General features: G+C 42.4%; 1 protein-coding gene and 1 long non-coding RNA gene across 8 annotated transcripts in view; both read right to left on the bottom strand.

Annotated features, from left to right (window-relative positions):
- Positions 1-1,636: 1,636 nt before the first annotated feature.
- On the bottom strand, positions 1,637-3,646 carry LOC128449532 (uncharacterized). Its single transcript, XR_008339884.1, has 2 exons — positions 3,359-3,646; positions 1,637-2,549 (listed from the first exon to the last, which is right to left on the bottom strand). It is a non-coding gene; the product is annotated as an uncharacterized LOC128449532 (long non-coding RNA).
- Positions 3,647-21,175: 17,529 nt separating this feature from the next.
- Positions 21,176-27,651, bottom strand: part of map7d1a (MAP7 domain containing 1a) — a 36,570-nt gene continuing 30,094 nt past the window's right edge. For 5 of the 7 annotated variants that reach the window (XM_053432246.1, XM_053432250.1, XM_053432248.1 and 2 more), the window contains 5 exons: positions 27,038-27,142; positions 25,261-25,311; positions 25,104-25,164; positions 23,983-24,061; positions 21,738-23,600 (listed from right to left, as the gene is read on the bottom strand). In XM_053432246.1, the coding sequence (XP_053288221.1) occupies positions 23,324-23,600; positions 23,983-24,061; positions 25,104-25,164; positions 25,261-25,311; positions 27,038-27,142 (573 nt within the window). In that variant the 3' untranslated portion in view covers positions 21,738-23,323. The other 2 variants (XM_053432249.1, XM_053432247.1) reach the window with 2 other exon arrangements.

Raw genomic sequence — 27,651 nt, 5'->3', positions numbered from 1 at the left:
TACTTCAACTTCAGCTATAGTAGTAGTCGTAGTAGTAGTAGTCGTAGTAGTAATAGTAGTAGTTTATTTGCAGTTTATGACATTTCCTGTGATAGGGATATTGTCTTTATCAGAGTGAAATAGATACGAGCTGGTTGACATCATGTAAATTATATTTATTTGTTGATCTTTTCCTGTCATTATTTATGGGGCTACATTTTTAAAGGTCATCTCCTAGGCTGAAACATAATCATAGCAATGAATGGATGGCGGGGGTTGGGGGGGGACAGCCAGACCCTTGAGGCCACTTTTGCATCTTGGTAACGTAGTGAGCTGGGACACCACAGTTCGGCTGAATCGCAGCTCGGACTGCTGCCCACAGCCCACATGAGATGACGTGATTTCTCATGAGGATCTGTAAATATGGTTCCAAATGTGAACATTGTTTTATAATTAAGGTCTGTAAAATCTGATCATAGAGTGGAACATATGCTTAAAGGCAGTGATTTGAGAGTCTGTCTTTCCCTCAGTTATTGTTCAGTGTATAAAACAATTCTACTGTGTTTATAGTTCCTCTGCACATGGTAAAGACTTCAGCAGATCATGTAAGTTAGAGCTGGAGAACCTTCTCTGTTTTGAACATTACTCAATACCACTCAGTGTTAGAGAGAACCAGTACTCTTGAAGTGAATTAAACTGAATCTATGGTTCGTTAAACGAAGGCAGATGCGTACTACAGAGTTTTATATCGACTTGCAGCAGCACCAGTGGATCAGTGGGAACAGCATCAGCTTGATGAAAGTAAAAAACCCTCACAAAGAAATAAACACATAAAATTCCACACAGTTAAATAAAGAGTTCAGCTGCATTTAACTGTCTCCTAAAAAGGAATTCTGGAAATGGAGGGGAAACAGCAGAATGCTTTTGGAAGACCACAATGAGGCAGCTTTGGTAAAAAATGAAAAAACACCCCGACAACACTACAAGTGTAGAGACAGAAAAAGATCAGTACGGCTCATATCTCCTCTTTTCTCACATGGCTTCAAACCAAACATTTTACCATGTGCACATAAAGTCACTAGATATTGGATGAGTCCAAAGAAATGGTCAAACTCTACCTGACAAGGCACAACTGATGAACACTTGTCATTGGCCTCTGAATATAACACAGCCAGTGGTTACGTCTAGGACATCAAAATATATATAATCAGTATTTTCGTGATGACATGATTTGGCTGCTACAAGAAGTCTTTAAATAACTCAACCAATAGGTAGTTTGTTATAGACGAGACAGAGCTGCTAATCCATGTGAACAGGGCCGGCCCAAGCCTTTCGGGGGCCCTAAGCAGAATTTGATATTGGGGCCCCCCCTCCCACCTAGCGGAGTCATTTGCGCTCGACGATTATTGACAAAAATGTCACACTACAATGATTTGACAATGAATTAATTGACATTATCAATTGTATTAATACTGAATTACGTAGATGTGATTTCCTGTATTTTTTATATGGCCAGCTGGAGAAGGGAAATACCTAAATTTAAGCATATTCATAGCATTTTGCTTTTTGAATTATTGAGATGGTGACTTGGGCTTGGGCTTCAGTGCCCCTTGACCTCTTGGGCCTGGAAGGCTCATTCAGTTGCTCTCATGCCAAAAATATTCTAGACTTTTGTCCCTTGATAGACCCCTGTATTATTATAGTCGTTATTTACACCAAAACAGTCACCTTTTAACCTTAGAGGGCACTTAGATCACAGATTTATTTTAAACTTTCATATTCAAAGTAAAGCATCAAGTGTGGTTTACTGAAGTTAAATTGTAAAATAATTAAATACCACAGCATTTGTATTTTTTTTTAAAGTATCAGTTTAATAAACAGATCTTTCAACAGATTTGTAAATGTGCAATCTTAAACTGAAATCAAAATACACAAACATTAGTATTATCAAAAATAACATTAAAAAATAAAAAATAAATAATGATAGTGCCTCTGTATTCCAAACAAACGATCACAAACATATTAAATAAATAATTTGCAACTGTGCAAATGCGTATTAAGTTAGCAATTTCCAATTACAAAATAAAACCAAAATAGACAAGCATGAATATAATAAAAAATAGAACGTTACATAGATACATAGATTAAATAATGAAAGTGACTCAGTATTCAATTAACCTTTTAAACTAACTATTTGGAACTTCTAAAATCAAACTGTTTCAAAACATTCAAATAAACGATAATAACAAAACTGATAAGTCAGTAACATGACAGCAAGGGTTCAACAATCAATTATTGTGAAAATATTCCCAACTGTCTCAATACAATGTAACTGTCCTCAAAATCTTTCCTTCCTAGCTTTTCGGGAGGCAAAGTCATTGATGACATCATTATATGATATTGCTTGGCCAACTTTGCTATTAATACTAATAACAATAAAAGACTATGTAGCCATTTGCCATCAAGAAAAACCTCACCTGCTGTATCATCAGCTGTGGAGGCACTGACACTTGATGACACATCGGGGGCAGGTACAGTTGGTTGTGCTCCAAAATACTTCAACAGTGTTCCTGAAAAAATAACATTGCAAAAGTGCATAGTTGATAGTGAGTTTATGAAAAATGAGTTTATTTTGCCATCATTACTTACACTCATCAACAAACAATTCCACACCTAACCATTCCTATTCTAGTGAGGCAAAATAAGGCACAGCCTAATTGCAGTGTGGTGAACACTTAACATCCTAAATATAATATTAATACAATATAAGTATATTTTTATCACAGACGTCTCCTCACTTCAACATGGTGTTTTCTCATAAAGACCAATAGGCCATCTCTCAACAAAGATCTTAGAGCAGAGCGCACATTGTGCTCCATCTTTGGCTGAGATGTCACTTTTACTAACGTGCACAGGCACAGCAATGCTAGCTTGCATCCCTTACACCTAGAAGGTTAAGTTCACCTTTGGCTGTTTCCTCCAATATAAACCGATATCTCACGGACTAAGACTCTGCACTTAGTCGCTGTCAGACTCACCACTATGTCACATTTATAAAACAGTACTGTTTTCATGTAGCTAGCTACTAGCGCTCATGTCCACCTCAGTCAGCGAGCTAACGTTAGATTAAGCCTGGCAAGAGCTAGCAGTACATGTTTGATTGAACATCCTAAACACTGCCAATATCGTTGACATCTGATATACACCTAGATAAATGTATATTAATGAGATACATACACTGTTGATGAATATAGCTCATGTGATGGCAAATATAAGATGACATTAACTCGCTAGCTAGCTAGCTAACTCCTATGATAGCTTGAGCTGCTCCTCCCTCAAATGAGTTCAAAACATATTTTAAATAATCATGCAATCATACCTTTATCTTGCTCTTTTTTCTCATCTTCTGTCCTTTTCTTTTTCCGTTTTTGGGCACCAGAGAGATACGTCCTTTTAGATGACATGCATATATATGTCCCTTCCAACTTAACCTTGAGTATTATGCAGTGTCTGTCTATGACCGCGAATTATCTGTCAGCAGATTGAGCACGCAGTTGATATGCATGACTTGAACGCTGGCAGATATATTGATCGTAAAATCAGAATTTTCTTGTATAGATGTATTCTTTATTTCATTCAATCAGGTCACTTGTTTAAGTTATTTAATATTATTATTATTATTATTATTTTTAATTATTTTTAATTATAATTTTTTTTCTTCCGATAGGGGGCCCCCTGGCGGTCAGGAGGCCCCAAGCGCCCGCTTGTATCGCTTATGCCTCGGGCCGGGCCTGCATGTGAATGTGCGTTTATATATTAATGGAACATTCTCCTAAGTTATATAAGGAACATTTTTACCAACCTCAAACAGTATCTGTTCATGCTGACAGTGAGTTATTGTACATTTTGCTGTTAATTTGTGTAGGTGATATGAAGAAAGGCTTTTAAAGTGTCTTCAGAATGTCCTCAGTAGTTCAGTGAAAACTATTTGCAAAGTGTTCTTTGGAATATTTAGAGTAATCCGATCAGGACTTTATAGGCATGACAGCAGATGTCTCAGAATATGGGTATATAAATCCAAAATTACAGTATCTGTGTAACCACTGAGAGAGCATGCTTTTTTGTATTTTGCTCGACCAACCCACTAATCCCTCTGGTTTCCCTGAGACGCTCAACTTCAACATTTCACTGAAGAACATCACAAATCAGAGGCTCTTTCTGCACAGTTTGTACAGCTCAAACTTTTTCCACTCTCATTAATAGTCTTTAGTTTTGCTTTTCCATTTACCTTGGCTGCAGTAAAGTTGCAAGTGGCTTCTCATTAAGGGCAGACTGTGACCTGGAGGCAGAACTGACGTTAGTGTCAGCAGTGTAGGGCTGAGCAGGCAGCTCACAACCAAAATATAGTTTAATGTATGCATGTAAGGGTGTGTGTGTGTGTGTGTGTGTGTGTGTGTGTGTGTGTGTGTGTGTGTGGTCCAGGTATTACTATTGTTGCGGGACCTAAAGGTGTTTTGTTGTGACTTCTCGTTCTAATAACATTTTAAGGTGGATAAAGTTTAGGTTAAGGTTGAGCTTAGGTTTAGGTTTTGGTAAGGTGGAGGGTTAGACAAGTAGTCACTAGGGTTAAGGTTAAATTAGGACTCCAAGAAATCAATGTTAGTCAATGAAATATCCTCTGAAGTAATGGAGACACGACTTTGTGTGTGTGTTTATAAACATATGTATACGTGTGTGTGTATATATGTATAGACTCATGCAATGTTTGTATGTCTCTATGTGTACTGTAAGTATTTGTGTGTGTGTGTGTTATATATACGTATGCAAAAGTCCTGTCCTCCTTTACACATCCGTCACAGAGAGTCACACAGTCATAGTGAGATGCTCCCAGAACCGCAGGTTTTGAGCGTTTCCTGCAGACCAGCCCCGACCAGAGCAGTAAAACTCGCCTCGTAATGTCAGAGTCATGTCAACAGAAGCTGGTGAAGGAGCGGAAAATCTTACTTATTCACATCTTTGCTCGGCCAGTTTCTTCTGCTCCTCGAGCTGAGGCCTTAACGGGACGCTGAGTGATATTCAGTGCGCCACAACCACAGAGATGTTAGTTTCACCTGACGGGATTCATTGACTGTGTCACCCTGAGGCTGCATGCACACACTGCTCCACCAGCGTCACATTAAAACCAACAGTCCACTACTTTGCTCTGTTTTACACACATGGCCCTCGAGTGTGGACTAATTATGTGAAACTACATCTCGCTGTATTGTAAAATCCTGCTGGACAAGGCAAGTGATTCCGTTACTTACAACACATCAGCTAACTGTGAATGGAAACTGACACAAGCAAACAAAAGCCAATGATCTACAAAGAATCCATTTAGTCAGCAAGGGAAACAAAATGTGGTCTGAATCAGCCGCTTGGAAGAGGAACTCGGTAAAGCTCCAGCTTTTGACTTTTTTTGAATAATAGCTGAATGAGACAGAAAGCAGCGACTTTAATTAATTTCACATGGCTGAGTGTAATGGAGGGAGAACTGGCAGTGTGTGTTCATGGCTGAGTGGCTATCTGTAGTGAATCCTCTAGACCATTTGAGACTCTGATGAGCCTGGAGCCACATGCTCTCTAACTCAGTTTGCAAGCGTCACAGGATCCAACCTGTGCTGGCTGTGTCTTACATGACTGTGACTATCAGAGCTGCTGCAGTGAAGAAACAGAAATTCACAGGTAACGCGGCAGATGAGACAAATTTCTTGGTTTAGAACAACAATGTCAACAATCGCTGTTCGCAACCAGCAGCAGAGGGACGACTCTAAGTACCAGTAGTGATACCAGTGAAAAAATACATAAGAGGAGACTTGTAATTGTTTTTCTCTGAGTTAAAGCCCCAGAGGAGTGTCACTGTGCACAGGACCAACACTCTAATGAGGTGTGAGGTCTGTGGGGAAATCAACGCCCTTGCAAACCTGTCACTAAACTCTCTCTCTCACACACACACACACACACACACACACAAAGAGACACAAGCTACAGACAAATGTTTTCCCGAATGTTTTATTGTGCAGTTCAAAAAATATTTTAAAACTTTTATTTATGTGGACAATGCTCTTTTCATCAGTACTGTAATATTAAATAATTGTGAATTATTTTGTTTTTGGAGACAAATTGTTTAGCTAAACTTACATTTGAATAACAAATGTGTTCTATGTGGTTTTCATCAGGAAATAAACCTTATAGATGTTACATCACAGTTGTTGGTGTCTTTCTAAAACACAGGAGAGGTCTGTGCTTATGCTGGGCTGATCTGACATCACATATCACTTTGCTTTAGCCTAATTCTCTTGAGGATCCAAGAATATGACTATTTCAGAGGTGCAGTGATCTATTGATTTACAAATATGGATGAATAACTTAAAATTTGTGGAGACATTGAAACGCAGATCAGATAAACATGTTGGGAGAGAAACGTCAGCTCACGTGGTCCTCGTTCTTCACATATTCACACCCAGAGTGACCGTGAGAATGAAACACGTCCGTTAACCTAATTAACTGCACTGGTGAAAGCTCATTGAAAGTGAAAGCAGGCAGTGCATCTGAGAGACACACACACAGAGAGAGAATCACAATACTCAGCCTGGTGATTGGTTCTCTTCCTTTTCCTGGAGGAGCTCCCGTCCGCGGAGATGTGCCAGGATGCCATCTGGGTTTGATTCGCTCTCACACTGTGTTACCTAACTGGAAGTAATTGTTTCCCAGAGACCTACAGACTTCACTCCCAGTGCATACAAACGACAAAGAAGCTATTGATTTGCATCAGATGTTGCATAAATGATTCCTTGGAAATATACACTTCTCATTCATGTGCTGCAGTAAATAGTTTACAGACTAATTAACACCTAATCCAGCAGCTAATAAAGGAGCAATAGATGACCAGTGTGCTGCCAGGTTTTAAAATAGGTGTCCCTCTTTATCCCAACTCAATCTTTTTGATGTTTATTTTCGATGTTGAAACTCATTCCATGGTTTGCCTGGAAATAACCCTATTATAATTTTTGTAGAAACGTCCCTGCAGGCAGTGTTGTACAGTTGTTTGTTTTATTTTCCAATAAGTTTGCTGTTTCCCAGAGGTTTTGGTATTTCATATTGGACGCAGAGCTCATTAAAATGACCAGAGTACATCCGTCTGGATGCAGAAGGTCAGTTTGTTTGTGGGAGAACTGATTCATGCCGATTACTGACCTTTCTGAATCCCTGGAGCAGCCAATCAGATTTCATTCATCCATTATGTTGAAGAGTAACCGTTCACCTCGACGGAACATGTCTGACGGAAAGGAGAGCACACAAAGAGGAAGGAGGAGAAGGACACAACATAATCATGCCACTGTGACGCTACAATACTGAACAGCAGAATATCTACAAATATAATAGAATTATAGGATTATGACTGGAAGTCAAAATCAGCTGATGGACTTAATATCAGGCAAAATGTTCTCTATGAACACACTGAGTTCTCTCAGTAGCAGCAACAGTTCTGTTAATGGCAGTATCGAATGACAGCTGATTTGATTTTGTGTTTCCCATGCTTTCAGTGTTCCCTAACGTTCCCTCGAACTCGGAAGAAAACTATTTAATATCTGGTTGTGAAACAGCAGAGAACATGTGGACGTTCTGGTTCTACATTTTGTATCTTAGACACAAGTCAATGCAACTTCTAGATCACCTAGTATGTAAAGTAGAGATGAAATGGTTTCACTGTAACATTCCTGACGATTAGTTTTACTTTAAAAATTTTTAATTTGAATCATCATTAAAAACGTGTTTGATTACAGTGCTTTGAAAATCCTTTTTTCCGGCCTGAGTCACATTGAGGTTTTATATGAGTTGTGATGGAAACTTGCTCACCAGTGTTTACTGAACGTGCAGAGTGACAAACTCTGTGAAGGAAGTAATGTTAAGAATGCAAAGCAGGTTAACTCTCAGCTCGATGAAAGAGGAAGGGACGGAGGAAATGTCACAGTTTGTGTATCTTGCTTATCGCTCGTCAGTGATCCAACCTGAAGCTTTCAGTGTGCCATGTGTGTGTGTGTGGGGCTGCATGGTGTGTGTGTATCTGCTGAATCTATTGCTCCATGTAAAAGATAATGCGTCACATAGTTTACTTTTAACCTTTGTTCTTTTAAACTGCTTGTTAAAATATTCCAGCAGGAGAAACCCTCTTCTACACGAGTGGGAATGGGATATAATAGCCTAATTAGCAATATAATATAAACTTAAATAAATCATGTGTAGATGTGACTGTGATGAGCCAGCCACCTGTTTGTTTTTCTCATGTGGTTGGGTTTGTTTTATCGTCTCTGAACTGTTTGTTTGAGTTCAAGCTCATTTCTCGTAGTCAGGAATTTGAGCTGACAGCCGTCCGGGTGGTGGAGGATTTAAAAACAGGAGTGAGAGAAGAACGGCAGCATCCAGAGGATCAAAGTGGAATCACTCTGTGAAATTATTAGTTTGCTCTTACTCCGCAGAGGGAAAGTTTTTCCAGTCCCTTCCACTTCCGGAAAAGAAACAACTCCACAAGGAAAATATGAGGCTCCATCAGCTCTAACCCAAACAGTTTGTATTTCTTGTCTTGCACCTCCATAGCTTTATGTTGAAACGTATACATACATTGGCTTCAGATGCTGTTGTGGAATGGAAAGGATTTTTCTATTTTCATTTAATTTCATTTGGGCATTTCATTGATTGCAAGAAAAAAAGAAGCAGTGATCTCATTTCATACCCATTGAAACTGGTGCCAGGGAAAAATGGTTTGGTTTGAATAGAGCCACTGTTCTACTGCCCTGTCTCTGCATGGCTCAGGGATGCTGGGTCCAGAGCTACTTTTGTGGCTTTTGGTTCGTCTCCAAGATTCGGCTAAGCGGTATTTCCCCTTTCTCCCCCTCCCCCCTCCCCCCTCCCTGTCTGATCTGTGCTGCAGACACGTGCACAGTCTGTACATACACTGGTTTTTACACATAATGCAAAGAGCAGCCGCGATGTCACACATGTTCCACCGGCCTCTCGCTCGACACACGCAACATCCCCGAGCTCACCAAAACATTTTTCTCACACAGCGGGGGACGTCACAGTTTCCTCTCTGCTTCAGCTGAGAGGTGCGACAGTGGAGGGGGAGAGGGAGAGAGGGAGAGAGGGAGAGAGGAGGAGAGGAGGAGAGGAGGAGAGGGAGAGAGGGAGCAAACTGTCCGTCACTATGACATGCAAGGCTGTGTGGCTCGGAAAGCTTTGGCTGTCAGGAATAGCAATGGTGACATACTACACCTTGGAGAACTCACAGGACTCTCTGCAATGGTTCCTCTCATAAACAGCCTAATGCTCCGGTTCAGTGACAGGCCACAAACTGTACCTGCTGTTAAGCTGCCTTGCCCATTTGTATTTCTCCTGTTTCTCTTAGTAAATTAAGTTTTCATGCAGTGTTTCTATAGCAAAAATTAGGAGAGCTCAGCTTTTTCTCATATTGCATAACAGTGTTTGTGAAATCGCATTTGAACGTGAACATGCGGTGACCATCTGCCTAAGATTCAACAGACTTTTAAACTATCTTGAAAGATCTGTTGTTCTAAAAGATAGAGATCAATGTGATTCTGGTCTTTCTCCAGCTCTGAAAACCATTCACTTTTCCCTCGGTACCAATGAAAAGCAAGATGTTGCTCAAGCTGGACGTCTTCTCTGCATCCGAACGACCAACTGCACGGCCGGCCGTGGAGAAATGGACTTTTTATGATCGGTGTGTGCAAAGATGCTTGGCTTTGCAGGGAAATCCTCTAATAAGGATCCTCTGCGGCGGACTTCCAGATCCAGAACTGTTCTCATCCAGTTTTTTTTTTTCATCCTTCCTCAGTTCCCACAGCCTATTGAGTCTGTCTTTTATAGAAAGTTGATTTAGTGCCTTTTTCACACCAGATGAAGAACACATGGCGAGGACTTTGGGTCGTGGTGTTCCACTCTCCGTTTGTTTGCTTTATTCAAAAAGGGAAAACCAGGACAACTCTTGTTCCTGCAAAATGTGGAATTGACTTCATCATTCAGAGAATAAATAAACATCAGTAGAGTGATTTGAACGGCTTCCTGATAAATACAAGCTGCCGAAAAATGTCATGTCGTGACATGACACAGCACTTTTACCTTTGATAACTGATGCCATGTGAGTGTGTCACTTCGTATTGCTGAGCTTAACATAAATGAAATGAAATATTCTTCACATCAGCACATTTCGATCTTTTCTCTGAACCCAAGCTAAACAAACATTACAAGCTTGTGGAACCTATAATCAGCCTCCTCTTCCCCTGTAAGTCATTTGCTGTTATTTTTCTTTGAACCAGATTCACATGGGAACTGGGCTTCTCTTCCGTGACTACAATGTGTGCTATTCACGCAAAACATATTGACACTCAATCTTGCTTCATTCAATTTTTTCCCAAGAAAGCCAAACACAACAGAAAAATGTGATATTCATACACGACTTGAGTGATACCCAGTGCTAACAACTACATGAGAACACGGATGCAGCCTGTGGCAACATCTCCCAAGTGCCAGTCCTTGGCTCACTGCAGCCGGTCTTGGCTGCCACTATTGCTGTTGGATCTCAGTAACACGATTTCCTAAATTCAATCAAGTCCAAAAAAGTTTTTTAAGTAACCAGGACCAGCTTATGCTCCTCGGTGCCAACCTCAAGGCTTCATTGGTGCCAACCATCGCCAGCTATTTCCTTCTTTGGCAATAATCTGAGGGAGCTCGATCGTACGCAGGACTCTTTACAACCCATGCAGTCTGGAGCCACTTGAAGTGACGAGGCAAGACGCAATGTGATACGAGTTCACTACGGTAAAGTCTGAGGGCTCAAAACGTGATGAAGCACAAGAGGTGGATTTCTGTTGACCTTGGGTCAGCTGCCATGTTGCTGAACAAACAACTTCTAAATGAGAATCTGCGAGCAGGGGGCGGAGGGCGTCGACAGAGGCAGAGCGTAATATAGATGAACCCCCCCGACAGAAGCCTGCTGTGAGACTACCTCAAACACAAAATGAGAGTGCAGACAATTTTTGTTCTGTCTTGGAGATGGTGGGAGCTGATCTTGTGACCCCCAAGAGGGAGCATGAGGGAGGTGGTTGTTCTGCAGGCAGCGGCTGTTTGTTTTTAATTAGTGCTGCTCCGAGAAGTTGGAAGAGAAAAGGTTTCACTGAGAAGAAGCTTTGTCCCGACGCTCCACCGTGCAGTTTCTAAATCGTAATCAAGTGTTTCTTCGTCTTCACCGGTGGCCCGAGTGAAGAGTGCATGCAGCTGGGATATGAAGAGAACATATTTCAGGCCTGTTCTTTTCATCAGCACCATGTGATCATAGTAACTCAAACAGTATATCGTGTACGTCTGTGACCCTGTTTGGCCTCGATTTGTTTGGGACCATAAAAGTTTTGATATTGTTCACTTCAAAGGCGTTTCCTGGTTCAGGCTTCAAACAGAATATCTGATATGGATTTCCTCCTTCATTCAATTTCTAAACCCACAAACATGTGATGTCCCGCACGGCACCGGGAAGGAAGGCCCTGTTGCATTTGGTTTAAATTGAATTACAGCTGCAGTCCATCTTGATATCATTAAAAGGGTTTACATCTAAGATTCATTCACACAATACAACCATCCCGACTGTTGTAAGACTATTGGTCAGACACCACCGGTCGTCTTATCAGCTCAGAGATAGATTTACAGAGAAAAGGCCGAGCCACGTCACAAACCAGACAGCTGACACTGCTGCTGGCAGGTTGCTCTCCTCTCACATGTGAGGAGGAAAGCAGTAAGAAACTGAAAAACGGGATGAGCACAATGATTCACTGAGCGGGGACTTTCCACCGAGCGTGAGAAGCAGCTGCGTCTGATCTCCCCTGATGTGAAAATGGAAATGTTCAGTTAATCAGTTAAACTTCTAATATTCACAGAATAATGGAAGAAAGAGGTAAAAATGATGTGTGCTTAGTTTTTCAGCATCGATATTGTGATGTTTATTATAGCCGGGTGCGTGTTGAGTATATCAAAGCTCTCGTGCTACCATTCAGTAGCTGCAGAGGACTCACATCTGCTCACTGCTTCCTGTGCTTTACAAAGAGCTTACTATGAATAATACAGAGAAATATCAATAATCTCCCTGAAACCTCTGAGCCCAGTGGTGTTTCCCTCTGGAACACTTCATCAAGCAAATGTCACAGGTGCAACTCTGCTCACTTTCCAATTGATCCTTGAGAATCTTTCAGTTCTGCATCTAAAGCTGATTTCAAACGGAGATTATCAGGAGGAGCTGTCGGCCAGAATACAAATGTCCGTGTCAGTTGCAATCTCTGGAGTTCTGGAGACGTGAGCCAGGAAAAATTGATATTTCAGCGTGGAAATAAATGTGCTATTAACCTAGAAGATGCCAGCGAAGATTTGGAAAGACGATGAGACTCTTTTAGACGACAAGTGCCAACAATGGTGTTGATGTGGTACAAACACTGTATTTCTTCAGCGGTATAAATATGTTATGAACTGTCTCTTTCACGCTCAACCCAGATAACACCCACCTCAGCCCTCATCCAGACATTTTCCTGTTGTGAGCGCGTCTGACCCGGAGCATCTCGTGACCCATATGTTAAAGTCAAAGTCCGGATAAACTCTGTAAATGGCTTTTGTTTGATTTCATTTTGTTTAATACACATTTTTATCTCCTATCCTCTGCCCATTAGTAGATATTAGTGAACTGTTGATGAGCAAACGTTCATATTTATGAAAAGTTTCCCATGAAGCTGCATAATTATGGAAAGAAATCTCTGGAATCTGGTTTTTAAACGGTGCTTTTTAAAAGTGAATTATAGTTTAATTATAGTTAAAATACATCATTCTGTTAGACACAATCCCTTTTAGTCACGTTTACTGCTTCTGCAAATGGCCGTCACTATTTTTGTATCCGTGCGAGAGCAACAACACAACACACTGCTTCACAGCAAAGAGTCACACCACGTCAACAGAACATCACAGGGGAACAGAGATGCTCGGAAAGAATTTGGTTGAATCAGGTCATCGGACAGAGCTTCGTTCAAGAGCATTGAAAAGTCAAATGCAGGTGTTGGTGTTTTTTTTTTTCCTCTCAGCATCTTTGAATGCTCACCTGGTGTTTGGTGGCAGTTTATGTAAATGTGTTTTAATTTTCAGTCTCTTTTTCAGTAATGGGTCCGTCATCTTGTCTACTTTGGTCCCACTGTGGTGTGAAACAGAGAGGTGCCAGTGTTCTTTTTAAACTCTCATTCCTCTGCTTGAATGCTTTCGCTCTGACAGCGCTGACAAGTCAGGGCCACTGTCGTCGGGAGGGACGGTGGTTTCAGCCCCCGTCCTCGCTACTCTCTCTCTCTCTCTCTCTCTCTCTCTCTCTCTCTCTCTCTCTCTCTCTCTCTCTCTCTCTCTCTCTCTCTCTCTCTCTCTCTCTCTCTCTCTCTTTCTCTCTGCTCTCCAGGGACCCAGACGGCTGTTCTCATGCGTCATGCACACACACTCGCCTGCTCCCTCCTTCACTTACGCACACATAAACACACACACACATTCTCTCAAGTTTTCACACATGCAAAAGTCAGGATCAGCACGTACACACATCAATCTAAATGCTAACAAAGGTAATGCAGACACAAATGAAACAGCACACCCTTGCACCTTTATTAACGCCTTGACAATAATTGAATGCGGACTTATAATAGAAGTTGTTCCAAGTAGTTCCGGCCTTATAATAGAACAATAAAAATTGCATTGCCTTCAAAACATTAACTTTGACTGAAACTTGCTAAAGAGTCAACTCACTGTGGTCAAACTCTGGTTTATGTTGTCGTTATGGACGTCGTAACTTCTGCATAGCAGGTAGTGTGAGAAAATCTGGTCCATTCAAAAGTTACTGGGAATCTGAGCAAATCATAAATTATACAATGGAAAAATGTAATGTTTCATGCAATGTGGTGTTGATGTTCCGAGTGTTAAACGGCGACCAGGACCCGACATGTCAGGTTCTACCTCACAGAGACACTGGAGGTGGCACCAGTCCAATAGCGAGGGGGAATCATCTATAGGGGTCCTGCCTCAGTGAGCCAACACTAACACAGGCGGACACCAGGGAGGATCCCCTTTCCTCTTTACACACATTTGGCTTCTTCAGTTTCTCCTCATGAGTCTCCTCTTTGGACTTTTTCCCTCCAAATGGAACATGAAGCAAACCGAGGGATCCAAGGGGCTCTTACTGAAGCTGGCAGCGAGTGTGCAACAGGGATTAATTCTCCATTATCCCCTTGAACCGAAAATAACCGAGCTTGCAACCAGGCAAAATTGAAGCTGCCGTGCGCTGATTGGAGATGATGCTGTAAAACTGTCATCTCCGAGATGAAGAGACAACACATTTGAAATCAAACCTGTGTCGCTGTCTAAATGTGAAACCTCGGGGGGGCAGTTTGTTATGCTGCTTTTTCAAAACCAGTCACCGCAACGCTGGGACTTGGCGATGGTCCACACGTTCGTCCACAGCATTGGTCCCAACTGAAACGTCTCCATGACAATTGGATTGCTTGCCTGGACACTTTGTTCCCACGTTCGCGGTTCCCAGAGGATGAACCCCTCTGACTCTGGTAACCTGCTCATGATGCTGCTGGCACCATCAGGCGGAGGGATTTTTTGTTTTTTAATGAAACTCCAACATGGAACAGCACAAAATGTGTACAGAGATTCATGGTTCCTAGAGGATGTGTCCTAGTAACCTTGGTGGTACCTTGATTCTTCTTCTCACATCATCATGAGTCGGACTGATTTTCATAACATTGGATACGGACGTTCATGTTCTCAGGTAGAAACAACTCTTAAATAACTTGTGATGCGCTAACCTTTCGTTTAGCATCATCTTCAGGTCAAAAAGTATTTGTAAAGTTTCTAATTCGGTCAAACTGGTCCAGAACATTTTTACCATCCACGCAGACAGTCGGTCCTCATAGGTTCAGCTGCAGTTGTGGGATGCAATTCAGTTCTCTCTCTCACTGGAGACCTGGTCTCTCACTCTTCAGACTGTGTACCTGTCACTTGGAATCTGTTGCATGTGAAACTGCACCTGCACCCCCGTTATACACCGCCATAGATGTAATTAAATGTTAGGAAAATGCTGTAAGTACATATAATACTGGGCTTCTTTTCCAAAATGAATTATTTACAAATATTTTACATGTTTAACAACTTTGGAATCAAAACTTTTTTGTCTGCTGCTGCACTTTATTAAGTCAGATTGTTGCTCATGTTAAATCTGTCTTGTTATATTTTATATTTTTATTTTATCATCTCTTAATTAAATCCGACCTGAATCTCCAATCCCCTGTTTCTGTTATAGGGGATTATAGAGTGATATTAAATGATTTCAAACACAGTCTTTGTGTTTAATGCTGATTAATAAATTATATACTGATGAAAAGATGAACCTGGTAAATATTATACCTGAAAGCATAAAATTAATTGAGTTCATTTCTTCCGAAAGTTCTTTTGAAGGTACAGATCTATCTAGTGCAATAACGACAACATCGTCAGCAACACAGTTATTCAGGCCGACATTCCGTTATCAGCAGTTAACAAAAGAATCTCAATATTAGTCAACCACCAAGCAGATGCTCCCATAAAGTAAATGCCTACTCCGATAAATCTGTTCCCACTTACTCAGAGCCTGCTTCACAGCAGGTGCTCACAGGGAATATTTCATGCCCTCATCTCACTGTGATGCCGTGCAGAGTGACCAAGTGAGGCCAGCCTCTTTAAATACGGGTAGCAGACATCGCTGAGATATTAAGGGGTCACAAGAAGGATTCACAGACCCGTCTGACCGAACAGGGCTCGTCCTTCTGGCCTCCAGCAATTAGACTAATCCCAGAGACAAGGACACGGAGACAAAGGTTAAAAAAAAACAGAGGCGCTCCTGGCATTTTGGAGAGATTTATTACAAACAATAAACGTGACATGAAGGGATTAGAGTAAAGGATTTCTTGTAACGTTAATAACAATATTTAACTGCTACATCCAAGATGTTACATGAATTAGCTTGTCATAGGCGGTGGACTAGTGGCAGAAACTTGGACTATGGGCAGAAAAGGTCTCTGGTTCGACTCCATGGAGAAACAACAAAAAGACGAACCTGGATTGATCTGTCCAAACAAAATCCAAGAGGATTCTCCCTACCCTGTCTAGCATCCCTGAGCAAGGCACCTTACTCCCCAAAATCTGCTCCCCGTGCGCCGTACATGGCCGCTCACTGCTCTGTGTGTCCTGCACCAGATGAGTTAAAAGCAGAGGTTAAATTTCCCTACGTGCATGAGTGTGCCTGTGATTGTCTGTGCATGTGTTTGGGACAAATAAATGCATCTTAATCTTAATCATGTAATTATCATGAAGGTGTAAACCTACGCCCTCTCTTTCCTTCCCTAACACACCCGATACCAACTCTGACTTTAAAACCGGTATTTTTCCTTTTGGCACTTGGTGTAAACCCAAAAAATGTAAATTATTTCAAGTTAAAAACAACAAGTGAAGATTTGATGTGGTGTCGTTCTCATCTCTTAGTTACACACAGTCTGACCAGCACTGTGTGTCTGCCAAGCTGGAAACTGGTCTGTTGGTAAAGTCTCCGTTCACTTACCTCCTCTGCCAAGAAGGTGATGGTTTCACCCCTGTCACTAAAACTACTGGACAGATTACCACACAACTTGGTGGAAGCATGTGGTATTTGTCAAAAAAGAACTCATTGCATTTTTAGTGCGGATCCGAATCAGGGTTCCAGGATTCTTTATTGTTTCCTTCTTTAACATTGCGACAGAGGGAGTTTTTCATATTTTACGTGCAGCTTGATTGAATTTAAAGGGACTGTTGGGGCTTGTGTTGAGTTCTGTTTCTTTTTCTCCCACGAGTAAATCAATATGTTGCATAATCAAGATTATGCAAAAAACTACTGGACAAACGACTCTTTGTGGATGTGATATCTGTCGGGGAAGAAGCCATTACATTTTGGTGAGGATGTGTGTGCAGTACACATCGCTGCTTGATTGAATCTGAGAGGACTGTTCGGGGGGGTATGCGCTCCACTGTGTGTCATTCAAGTTGACAAGGTTTTAAACGATGCACCGATACACAATCCACATCTGATGTTAGGCCCCTTTTAATACTCCTGATCTGGTGGAACATCATACACTCAGGAGGGACCTCATCAAAGAGCGTCCATGTCCGTCAGGCTGTGACAATGATCCAGCAGCTGCCCATTTAGACTCTGCTGCTCCCCGTCCCTGGTGACCCCCCCCCCCCCCCCCCCCCAACAGGGTGTGAGGTCTCGGGTTCTCTGAGCAACGTCAGACAGCAGCTTTCTGGTATCAGGGGCCCTGCAGGGGTCTGATGGGGGTCACTCCAAATCTTACCATCTCCCATCGGAATAGCTGAGACGTTGCCCAGCTCTGACAGGGATCAAGAAACAGGCCGGGTGTGAGTGGCCTCTCACTAACGTGCCGCCATCGGAGGAGAGCAGCTGTCTGAATGGAGCCTGTTGCCGAGCAGATAAAGACGGTTCCGTGTGAGAGGGCGTGTGAGCATTAACACTGACCAGTGGTTGGCTTCACAGGCTTTGATGGTTGCGGCAAACGCATAGCTGCACCAGTGGTGGTCTTATCTGAAGTGGGACTCAATGGTGTGACCCGACGCTGACCCCCTGTCTCTACCCCCTATGTCTCATGTAAAATGGAGGTTGAGCTGGCACCATCGGCCACTCCTGAGATATTTGCAGGATTCCTCACGGTCCTCGAGTACGGAGATTTACGACTGAAACGGTGATAAATCTGGAGCGTGTGCCCCGATGGCGGCCGGCTGCACAGCTGGGACAGGGCGGGAGGCGAGTGGAAAACAAAGGTGTGACGACATGCTGGTGAAATGACTCACACATGACAGGAAGTGGGTCATCTCTTTGTTTTAAAGATGAACCTTAACATGAAGTCGGTCGTCCTCACCCGGTGGAGACCAAAATAAGTGGAGTCATGGGTAGTGACACCTCCAGCTCACCCATGTGGAGATAATGCACCCATCAATCAAAGAGGCACAGGGAGGAGGAGGGACCAGATCTTTAACTTTAACTGGCAGATACTTTTAATGGGACATTGGGTGTTAGTGTCACGCTTCATATTTACTAATCCTCCTCTTTTATTTATTTGCTCATTCATTCTTCACGAATTCAAGCAGAAACTTGGTTCCACTCAGCCTGTGAGTGTGCGTGGCCTCGCTGACATCTCCCTAAAAATAGTGCCCACTAATCCTCGAGTCCCCTCTGAGAGGTTCTCCACATTACCAGGGACTGACTCGCAGATCGAGTGCGTCCAAAACTATAAGAGATTAATGCTTTAAAATACATATCTGCAGCCGTATTATTATTGGAGATGTTTAGATTTAGATGTTTAGATCTCTGCTGACACACCGTTGTGTCAGAGTGAAGAGCAGGCGTGACTCCAGAGGCAGCAGAGGAACGTGTTGTCTCGGGCCTCCGTGCTGCGGTGCTGCACCCTCTGGTGGGATTGATGAACACAGCTTGTAGCAGCAGCCGCTCGTGTTGACAACTGCAGCAGCAACATGTTGAACCAGGGAGATCGTGTGTGTGTCGAACCCGACCCTGCAGGGGAGGTGTGCAGGCAGGGGCCGATTGAAACTGAGCTGTGAGAGGTGATGTCTTTGTTCATATCTGGTCGTATTTGAAGCCTCGTTGTTTCACACGTTAAAGACTAAAAAGAAGTCAACGCAGCTGGAACTAGAATCTAATTGTGGTGCTTATGTAAAGTTCAAGTTTTCCAGCGTTTGGCAGATTGAGGGGAAATTAATAGGAACAAGCATTCAAACCTCCGCCAAGGCCCAACTGTTGCATTTAAATTCGCTGGATCCAGATTTTTATTTGGAGCTGCATCATTACACAAACTCATAAATATCAGTCCCCAGATCAGATTTTCTTCATCAAGTCCCATGAATTATTCTCTGAGAAATAAACAAAAATTTGGAAAAATGTTCTATCCCACATTCCCTAAAGAAAGTGAAATAAATTCCTGAAATCGCCTCCTGATCCGGACCATCATTTAATGGGATCTTTCCAGACAAGTATCACATCCTTCCACCAAGTTTCATGTTATCTGTTTAGTTGTTTAGTCGTTATCCTGCTAACTAACTCAAATAAACACATAGGAAAACAATCTCCCCCATGTGGGTAATAATAGAATTTAAAAATACTTTATAATCTTATCTCGCTTTATCTCAGTCTAGTTATCTACGTCCAGAAACACTTTGAGTCTCCTTCACCGTGGATCCTCGACTCCTCCCTCTTTTCCATCTCGGGGGCTCCTGTTTCATGTTAATTAAATCGTTTCCCTTCTTTTCAAAGACCGTTATAGCCCAGTTGCATTGCTGAGGGCTTTCCACTGCATGGTGATCAAATCTGACGCACCCAACTGGGAGGGACGAGGCTCGATTTAACCAACCGCCCCTCGGTCCACTGGGCTCCTCTTCAGTTCCTTATCACAGGCGGCTATAAGTCATTTAAAGCACATAAGTTCTACACGATGATGAGTGTGGCATGTTTAGTGGAAGGGGACATAAATCGTGTTCGTAATTCACTTCAGCTGCAGATGGCTGATAACCGTGTGCCAGGCCTCCCTCTCGCCATCAGAATATACTGAGGGGGGGGGGGGTTGGGGGCATCAGATACTGGCAGGCTGCCCCTGTTGGGATTCTGTAAAAGGAGACCCAAAGTGAAATGGACAGCTGAGCCAACACGCATGACTTGAACATCAACTGCAGGGCCTGCCCTCTGGTACCATCTCTAAATCTGTTTTCCTGTGGTTGGGGTGCTCGCTCTTCCTGAGAGGGTATTTCCCCCTTTAATAACCAGAATTATAATGGGCCTCAGGAGAAAACCAGTACAAAACATTCCCAAACTATCAAATTAATAACAAATGCTGATCTGCTGATTCATGTTTCAGATGATCATTTTTGACAGTGAGATTCAACTTGTACAGAACATCTGTATTTTTTAATTTTTCTCGTCTCACAAACTTTAATGTTCTCAGTGAAGCATTACCAGGGTCTCAACAAGTACAGTTTACACTTTTTAAAACCTTTTTAATGAATCAAATTTAAAACCTAGAGTTGTCAAGGATGACGGATTTGAAGCAGTCCAAGAACTGCTTTCATTTCCCCATTTTTTAAGAGAAGCATCGTTGAGAACATCAGAATGCCACGTTATCTGACAGAATAGTGTGTCCATTGTCTTTACACCTAATTCTATAGCTTAACAGAAATAAATCAAAATTAACATTATTAAGACTGTCAACGTATTTAAGACTGAGCACATAGTATATTGACGTAGCCGCACCAAATTGCATCTACTCATAGATATCAGTCCCCTCTGTCTGTTTTTGTAAATCAAGAGCCATAAAATAATCCCGGGAAATCTGTAAAATTGAAAAAAATTGGTTTATCCCGCAATGTTAAAGAAAGTGATATTTAATCGGTTCTTTCGTGGCGTAAGTGCCATGGAGATCGGTTCAGTAGTTTCTATGTAATCTTACTGACAAACAACAACCAACCAACACATAATAGGACAGAGGTGAATACATAACTCCCTTGGCGGAGGTAATAATCCCTGAATGCAGTGAATCCATATATGATCGGGACAAACAGACGAGACCACAGACTGGACAGCTTGTCTTTAATAAGACTGAAGATACTCCCAATGACCTTGTAACACACATCAAAATATATTTGTAGCATTTTACACGCGCCAGCATTTGAAATACACACGAGTCCACGACATCTCAATGCAAACGAGAGAAATGAGTCATGCTTGCACATGTGAAATACTGTTAAATAATGCAGTAAATCCCTGTTTTCAGGGATCTCACCTCGGATCACTTGTGATTTCTTAATTGTAAATGTTGCACAGTCATTACATCCAATCTGCATACAATCAATCTGAACATGAAGCTGTATGTTTACACGCAGTAAGAAGCCGTTGCATGTGAGCTAACATTTCAAATCTCTCCAGATTTCTCAGTTTAACTTTACAAAAATCGGATACATGAAGCTTTTTACACCTGGGACTACCTGGGTTTTTACTGAAGCGTACTCCGAGCAGAGCAAACGACTCCCTTTCATTCTGAAATCCACACACTCCTTCCTCCTTTGTCTGACAACACCAAAGTTAATTTACATTATTCACAAAAATGTACCCACTCTTTTCATATTCCTCTCTCAGTTAAATAGCTAAAGACCAAAGAAATCAAATGCTTCTTTTTTTTCAGCTTCTCATAATAATTACTCAGCTGTACTGTAGTGTACAGAAGATGACAATGTGGAGTAATAAGGTGCCTGGAGTCGGTGCCACAAAGATCTTTACAAATGTGAACCGTGATGCACCCGAGTTGCAACCTGCACCGTCTCCTCTCCTTGTCTCCTCCGTCCTCTGATGCTTGGTCATCATCTTTTGTGGCCACTTTATCTTCAGAGACGTGTTCGCTCTCCCGAGCTGAGAAGAAGGTTGTTGATTGGCACAGGTCACGGGGGGTCTCCCGCACCCCACGCCAGCAGTGGCAGGGTTGCGAAAGGTCAGTGGCTTAGGGTGACGAGCCCTTCAACACTGGAACATGTCACAGGACCTCTGTGAGGGAGGCACAGAGCAGAAGGATCAGAAAGCAACGCCACGGCCAGTGAGGATTAATCCAAAGTTGCAAGCTGGCACAATTTAAAGCCAAATCCCGGTCGTTAACCTGAGTAATGACGTGGACTGTGACCTTCTGACCCTGTGACGATGCTAAATGCAAAAGGATGTTGAACATGTTGCAGGAGGAATGAGCCCATAAATCTTTCCTGACTCGTTTACATGGGGGTGTAACGACCAGACCTTGACCTCCTTTATCAAAATCAAATAGTCTAGAGTATTCATATTCTCAATCATTAACGTCTTGTCAGGTCAGAGTCGTGTTAAGTGTCATGAATTTTCAAGAGTGGAATAAATCAGAGAGTTGTTATACAACAGAAAAGAGAAATCAAAAGGAAGGAAAATGTGAGGAGGACTCGTAAAGGTGACTGCCCTCCATTTACTTTCCATGATCTTTATGACTGCTGACTTGTTCTCGGTGAACAGGTGAACACTAAGATCTAAAAGGAAGTGAATCGTGGCTGCTGCTGACGGTGTCTGTGGTTGAGTGAGGAGTGATACGGTCCTTAATTGCCTCGGGGTCTTGTTTCTAGCCCCTGCCAGGGAAGCACTTGTGGATAGAGTCTCCTCAGCCATTCTAGGAATTCCTAACTGGGTTCAGGTCCAAGAGAGCGAGGCTGCTGAGTAAAAGCTGTCATCGGCATAAAGATACGTCGCCTATCTTCACCCTTCCCTGCACTATGTCTTCCATATTGCATCTCCACCCTCTTTGCTGGTGTTGTGTTGGGTTCCTCTGTGCCACACCATCCTCCCCACAGGAAGTACTCACTGTGACACGTTGAGGTATAAGTTCAGTTTGCTTCGGGCCAGTGACCACAGCACTAACTCTGGTACCTTGTGCTGCAGACTTTATTGGGTAATGTGAACTTGGCCAAGTTTAAAACCAGCTCGGAGGAAATAATCATACAAGCTTGTTGCCAGTGAACCTCGGTCCTGTTCTCTTATAAAAGAGAAAACAGCCATTAAGCAGTTCCTTTCACTCAAAATGAATCTAATGAGGATATTTTTTTAACTTAACTTATCTCAAGTGAACATGTGATTGTGATCATGAAAGCTAAAACCCTTTCCAAGCTACACTGTCTGGCTTTTTACTTTGTAAAACTCTTATTAACAATATTATGAAAGATGATATGAAGTTTTTTTTATCAATGATAGTTAAGTCATTGCATTTATTGTCTGAGAGACCATTATTAGCTCAGGTAGAAGCTAATGCTGCTTTAGTTCATCCAAAACGTTGCTGCCAAAGCATTAGCGTTTAACTGCTAATAGCAAGCGATAAAGCCACATGTAGTTAACTCTAAGATTCAGATTCACAGTCACGTTTCTTATAAGGAAACTTTTGCCAAAACATTGGTGAGAAAATCAATCACAATTAGCTTAGCGTAGCATTAGCGCTTTATTTTGTTTTGTTCAATCTGTACTAACTGGCAAAGCTAAGCTTATCGCCTTTTTTTAGAGCTTTTATTCTTCGTTTCTTCTTGATAATTTTATCATATTAAAGGTCTCAAGTCTTGAACAATGTGTGGTTTTATATTATAGCCACTCTTGTGTATCGTATGGCCGAACTGTACCTGCAACATGCTGCGGCTTCATGGGGCCGGCCATCTTCATGAACGACTCCTCATTTTCAAACGTGAGTATCGGCTCAATGGCCATGCTGTTCTGGGAACTGTCCCTCGCTCCGTTGGTGGTGTTGCCGTGGTTGGCGAGGTGGAGGATATCCTCAAAGTGGGAGGTGTCTCCTTTAGTGGAGAGGCCGTTCTCATGTCTCATGGACTGGAGCCCGTTGATCACTTGGACTGAAGGGCTGCTGGTGAGAGGGGACACAGAGCACAGCTTGGTTGTAGTTATGATGCGTCAGAATGACTCATACAACCGATGAGTCACTCCACTGCTGTCCAAGTACAGAAGTCCTTCAAAATCTACCCCAAGAGGTCTCAAATACAAAGAATAAACATTTCAAGTAACTTCCTTCTCCCAGTATTACAATGGTTTACTGTGGGCCTGGATCTTGTGGCTCCTTGTATTTTCCGCTGAGGTTTACAACAATGTGAAAACCACCTAGACTTGATTAGGAGTCAGCTCCCGGCTTGGTTTTCTGGCACACCAGTTTCATAGCGTTCACGGTGGTCCTGGATTCACATGCCCACAGATAAACTGTCACTTTGATCTAAAAGGAGTAAAAGTGGTACCTTTCGTTGACATTAGTTTGTCCATTTTCTGTCTTGTTATTGGGGAGAGTGACCTCTGGCTTTGGCTGGTAGTCAGCAACTAGAGAAAAAAACAAAAAACAGCCATTGATTCAGTGCAAACCAAACAAACACCAACAATCACATACATTGAACACCCGCCATCCTATCGGCATGCTCAACCACAGGGTGACACACACCACAAATGATCAACCTTGGACTTTGTTCAAGCTAATGTTAACATTCAGGACAGGGATGCTAAATTGTCCTGGGACAACCTTTCTGTGTAGACCAGATCACCACCCCCCCCTCCCCCTGACTCAGCTCCACTGAGGCCATGACTGTGGTTCAGACAGAGCCCCACACCCCTGAGCAGAATGGAGGTGTGCCTGCCAGGCCTCCAACCACATCAGTGACTCGCTAATGTCTTCCACCATTCACCAGTTAATCTCGCAGACCACAATGAGCGCCCTCATCTTACTCATCTACTGTACGTGACGTGGAAGCTTAGACGAAGACGGTGCTCCAGTTATTTACTTGGAACATGAATTGTTCCACAAGTTGTAGGGAGAGGAGATATGGGTTAAAGTATATTTTATCATCTGTGTTGAAAGTAAATGTTTGTTAACTTCTGGAAGCCGGGAGCCCACTCTTCCTCTCTGCTCCCTCAGTCCCAATACTTCAACGAAAAGCAAGAACACATGGGCCCCATTGTGCAAAGAAGAAGTTAAAGTGCAGCTGTGCAGGATATGAGGCAGAGATCTAATTTATTAACCCATGTAGGCCATGTGTGACTCTGACTCACAAGGGAAGTAAAGCACAACAAATAACCCGGGAGTTTGTTTACTCTAACATGTGGAAGAGGTAAAAATAAGAGAAAGATGCAGAGGAGAGGGAGAGGTGGGATAAGAATGAGTTCATGTGCAAAAACAGATTAAACGTTCAGACACAACCTTAAACGTACTATGTCGTTAATTTGGATTTTGCTAATTGAAGCATAACGAGTTAGAAATCCACTTTAATGGAGGATAAATGAACCAACTATTGTAAGTAATGGCTGCAGATTAAGGGCTTGAGGTTGGCGATCACTCCATCACTCCAGTCCTAACAGATGTTCTGCTTACCTTTGCTGCTCTCTGCTTCTTTGTCGTTGACATGTGCAAGTGGCGAGGACTTTGTTTCTTTCTGTAAAAGACCAGAGGTAATTTAAAAAAAAAAAAATCAAAATTGAACTGATAAATGTTAAAGCTTTTTTTTGATCAAACTGAACAACAGCTGTACCTTCTCGCCTGCATCCGTCTTGCGGGTCCTCTTCATGATTTCATCCAGACGCTGAGAAAAGAGGAGAAGATGGATGAGTGTGTGTTTGTAGATTTTCACTGATGATTAGTGACACCAACACAGTAAGAGTTGTGTGTAGCTAAAAGTAAAGTTAAGTTTTCATTAAGCCAATCAGATATGGAAGTTATCAGTGAAGTATCAACAACAAAATGTCTTTGTTAAAAGATGCACCCACACACCTTGTTGGGCTGCTTTGGTCTGAAATTAAAACTTGGTTCCTAACTTCTCTTCAGCTGTGTAATATTAGAGTTTATATAATATGATTTTGGTTATGACTTGACCTGGATGATAAGTGTGCATTATGCAAATGTAGGCTTTGTGATGTCACATGACACAGCGATTCTATGGAACTATCAGCCCGATTACTGCCAACATGTTTGCATAACTTTTACATGCACAACAAACCTAAAACACGCTGAAGGAAAGAAAAACTGAAAGAGCATCATATTGTCTCCTTTAAATGAATAAACTGAGTTGAACTGTGTCAATGATGACGAAGCAGCACTTGTGTGTTCAGCTGCATCGACAGCGTAGGACGAGTGAACAGTGAATAGAAGAGGATGGATGATCCGACTGAGCTGAACTCACACACTGGGCCGCTGTGCGAGGCGTATTTGTATGCTCTGAGGGAGGTTTGATACGAGATGCGACCTTCATCTGAGGACACAGCGAGTCGGACACAGCTCGGCCATTACTGCAGCTGCCCCTCATAAAATGTGAAGCATACGTAAGTTCCACGGTTTTTCATGGACGGCTCAAGTTTTCATCACTGCTTTGGCATCTAGCTTGGCTGCAAAACATCTGGACCTGAGAATCCTGTTGTCTAATAAGCCCCTCAGCACACTTTTAACCAACTAGAACAATACTCTCAATAGAGGTGATAGGAAGAGTGGGCCAGTCTGTTTTGGTAGAATACAGTAATAGTGTACAGTACAGGGTGACTAAGCAGTGAGAACATGCTGTTCCTGTTGGCTAATTCCAGGATGAAGCCAGGCTTCTTTTCCCTGAGCCAGGCCTGGCAGGTCCAGATAAGAGCCTTTCACACAGAAGTTAGGGATGAGGAAACAAAGAAAGCTAACACACACACACACACACATAAACACACAAACACACACACACACACACACACACACACACACACACACTCACAGAGGCTTGAGTTAACTGTAGATATGGGTGGGATAATTGAATAGAAGGCAGTGGTCACATAAAGTGCCTGAGCAGCAGCAGCCCACGCGCACGTATGAGCACACGTGTGGAAAGATGTGCACAAGTTCACATAGAGATGACCGGCACAGAAAGCCCTCTATTATTAGTGTTTATATTTAGCTTTGCCTCACAACACTCTAAGCCATCTGAAATCGTGGCATGCAGACAGCTGATCCAGGATAAACCAAAAACATCATTCATCTTGGTTTCAAGGACTCATTGGGAAAGACGAACCACAGAATAGAATACCTCCACTGTGGAGCGCTCGCTGTACAATGACAGCAGAACTCATTGTGTGTTGCTGTGGGATGTGTGCAGTTCAGAGCAGTGTGGTACTATAAATTAAAGTATTGAGTGAGTTTTTCCACTAAATATTATAAATTAGGATTTTTCTTCTCCTGCACTGAAAGTATCTTGTTTATTGTCTATTAAGAAAAGGAAATTTCTATTTCCATTATTATATTGGTGACTTTAAAACCCAGCTGAAAGGACATATGCCCTTCCCTACCTTTTTCCTCTCCAGCCTCTCCTGCTCCTCCTTCTGGAAGTGTTTCTCCCTCTCCAGACGCTGCTTCTCCGCCTCCTCCCGGGCTTTAGCCTCAGACTCCTCTTTCTGAAATAGACACAGGCGAGAATCCAACCACAACTTTAATGCTGGCAGAGGGAGGTGGGGGGGAAAACTTCAGCCAAAAGAACATGCCTTTTACGTAACAAGGGTGTGGCTGCTCCCTTTGCAATTGTTGTTTACAGCCACAAAGGGGATATATTCCTATAGCTTTGTGCCAAAAATATCTATTTTCAACATTTACAGCTTCTAGAGGCCCATTCACAGTGAAATACTTGGGCCTTTGCATGATTACATTTGATCATGTTTAACCACAAACGCCATTTCTGTGAGCGACCACAAGGGGGTGACAAAGCATAAGGGCTGAACACTGGACATTTACCGAGATAATAACGAGAGCTTCATTTATACACATGCAGGTTATTTAGTAAACTGAAATGTAAAAATTGCCTATTCAGTCTGATTTGGATTGATATTTGTCATCAGTGGACCAAAAAAAACAAGCTGGACTCTGTTTTTGGAAGAGCCTGTTATCACATGAGGTCAGAATGAGGTGA

This window comes from Pleuronectes platessa, chromosome 10 (assembly GCF_947347685.1).
Source record: "Pleuronectes platessa chromosome 10, fPlePla1.1, whole genome shotgun sequence".
In the NCBI taxonomy this organism is placed as follows: domain Eukaryota; kingdom Metazoa; phylum Chordata; class Actinopteri; order Pleuronectiformes; family Pleuronectidae; genus Pleuronectes; species Pleuronectes platessa.
This window is presented reverse-complemented; position numbering and strand designations above follow the sequence as displayed.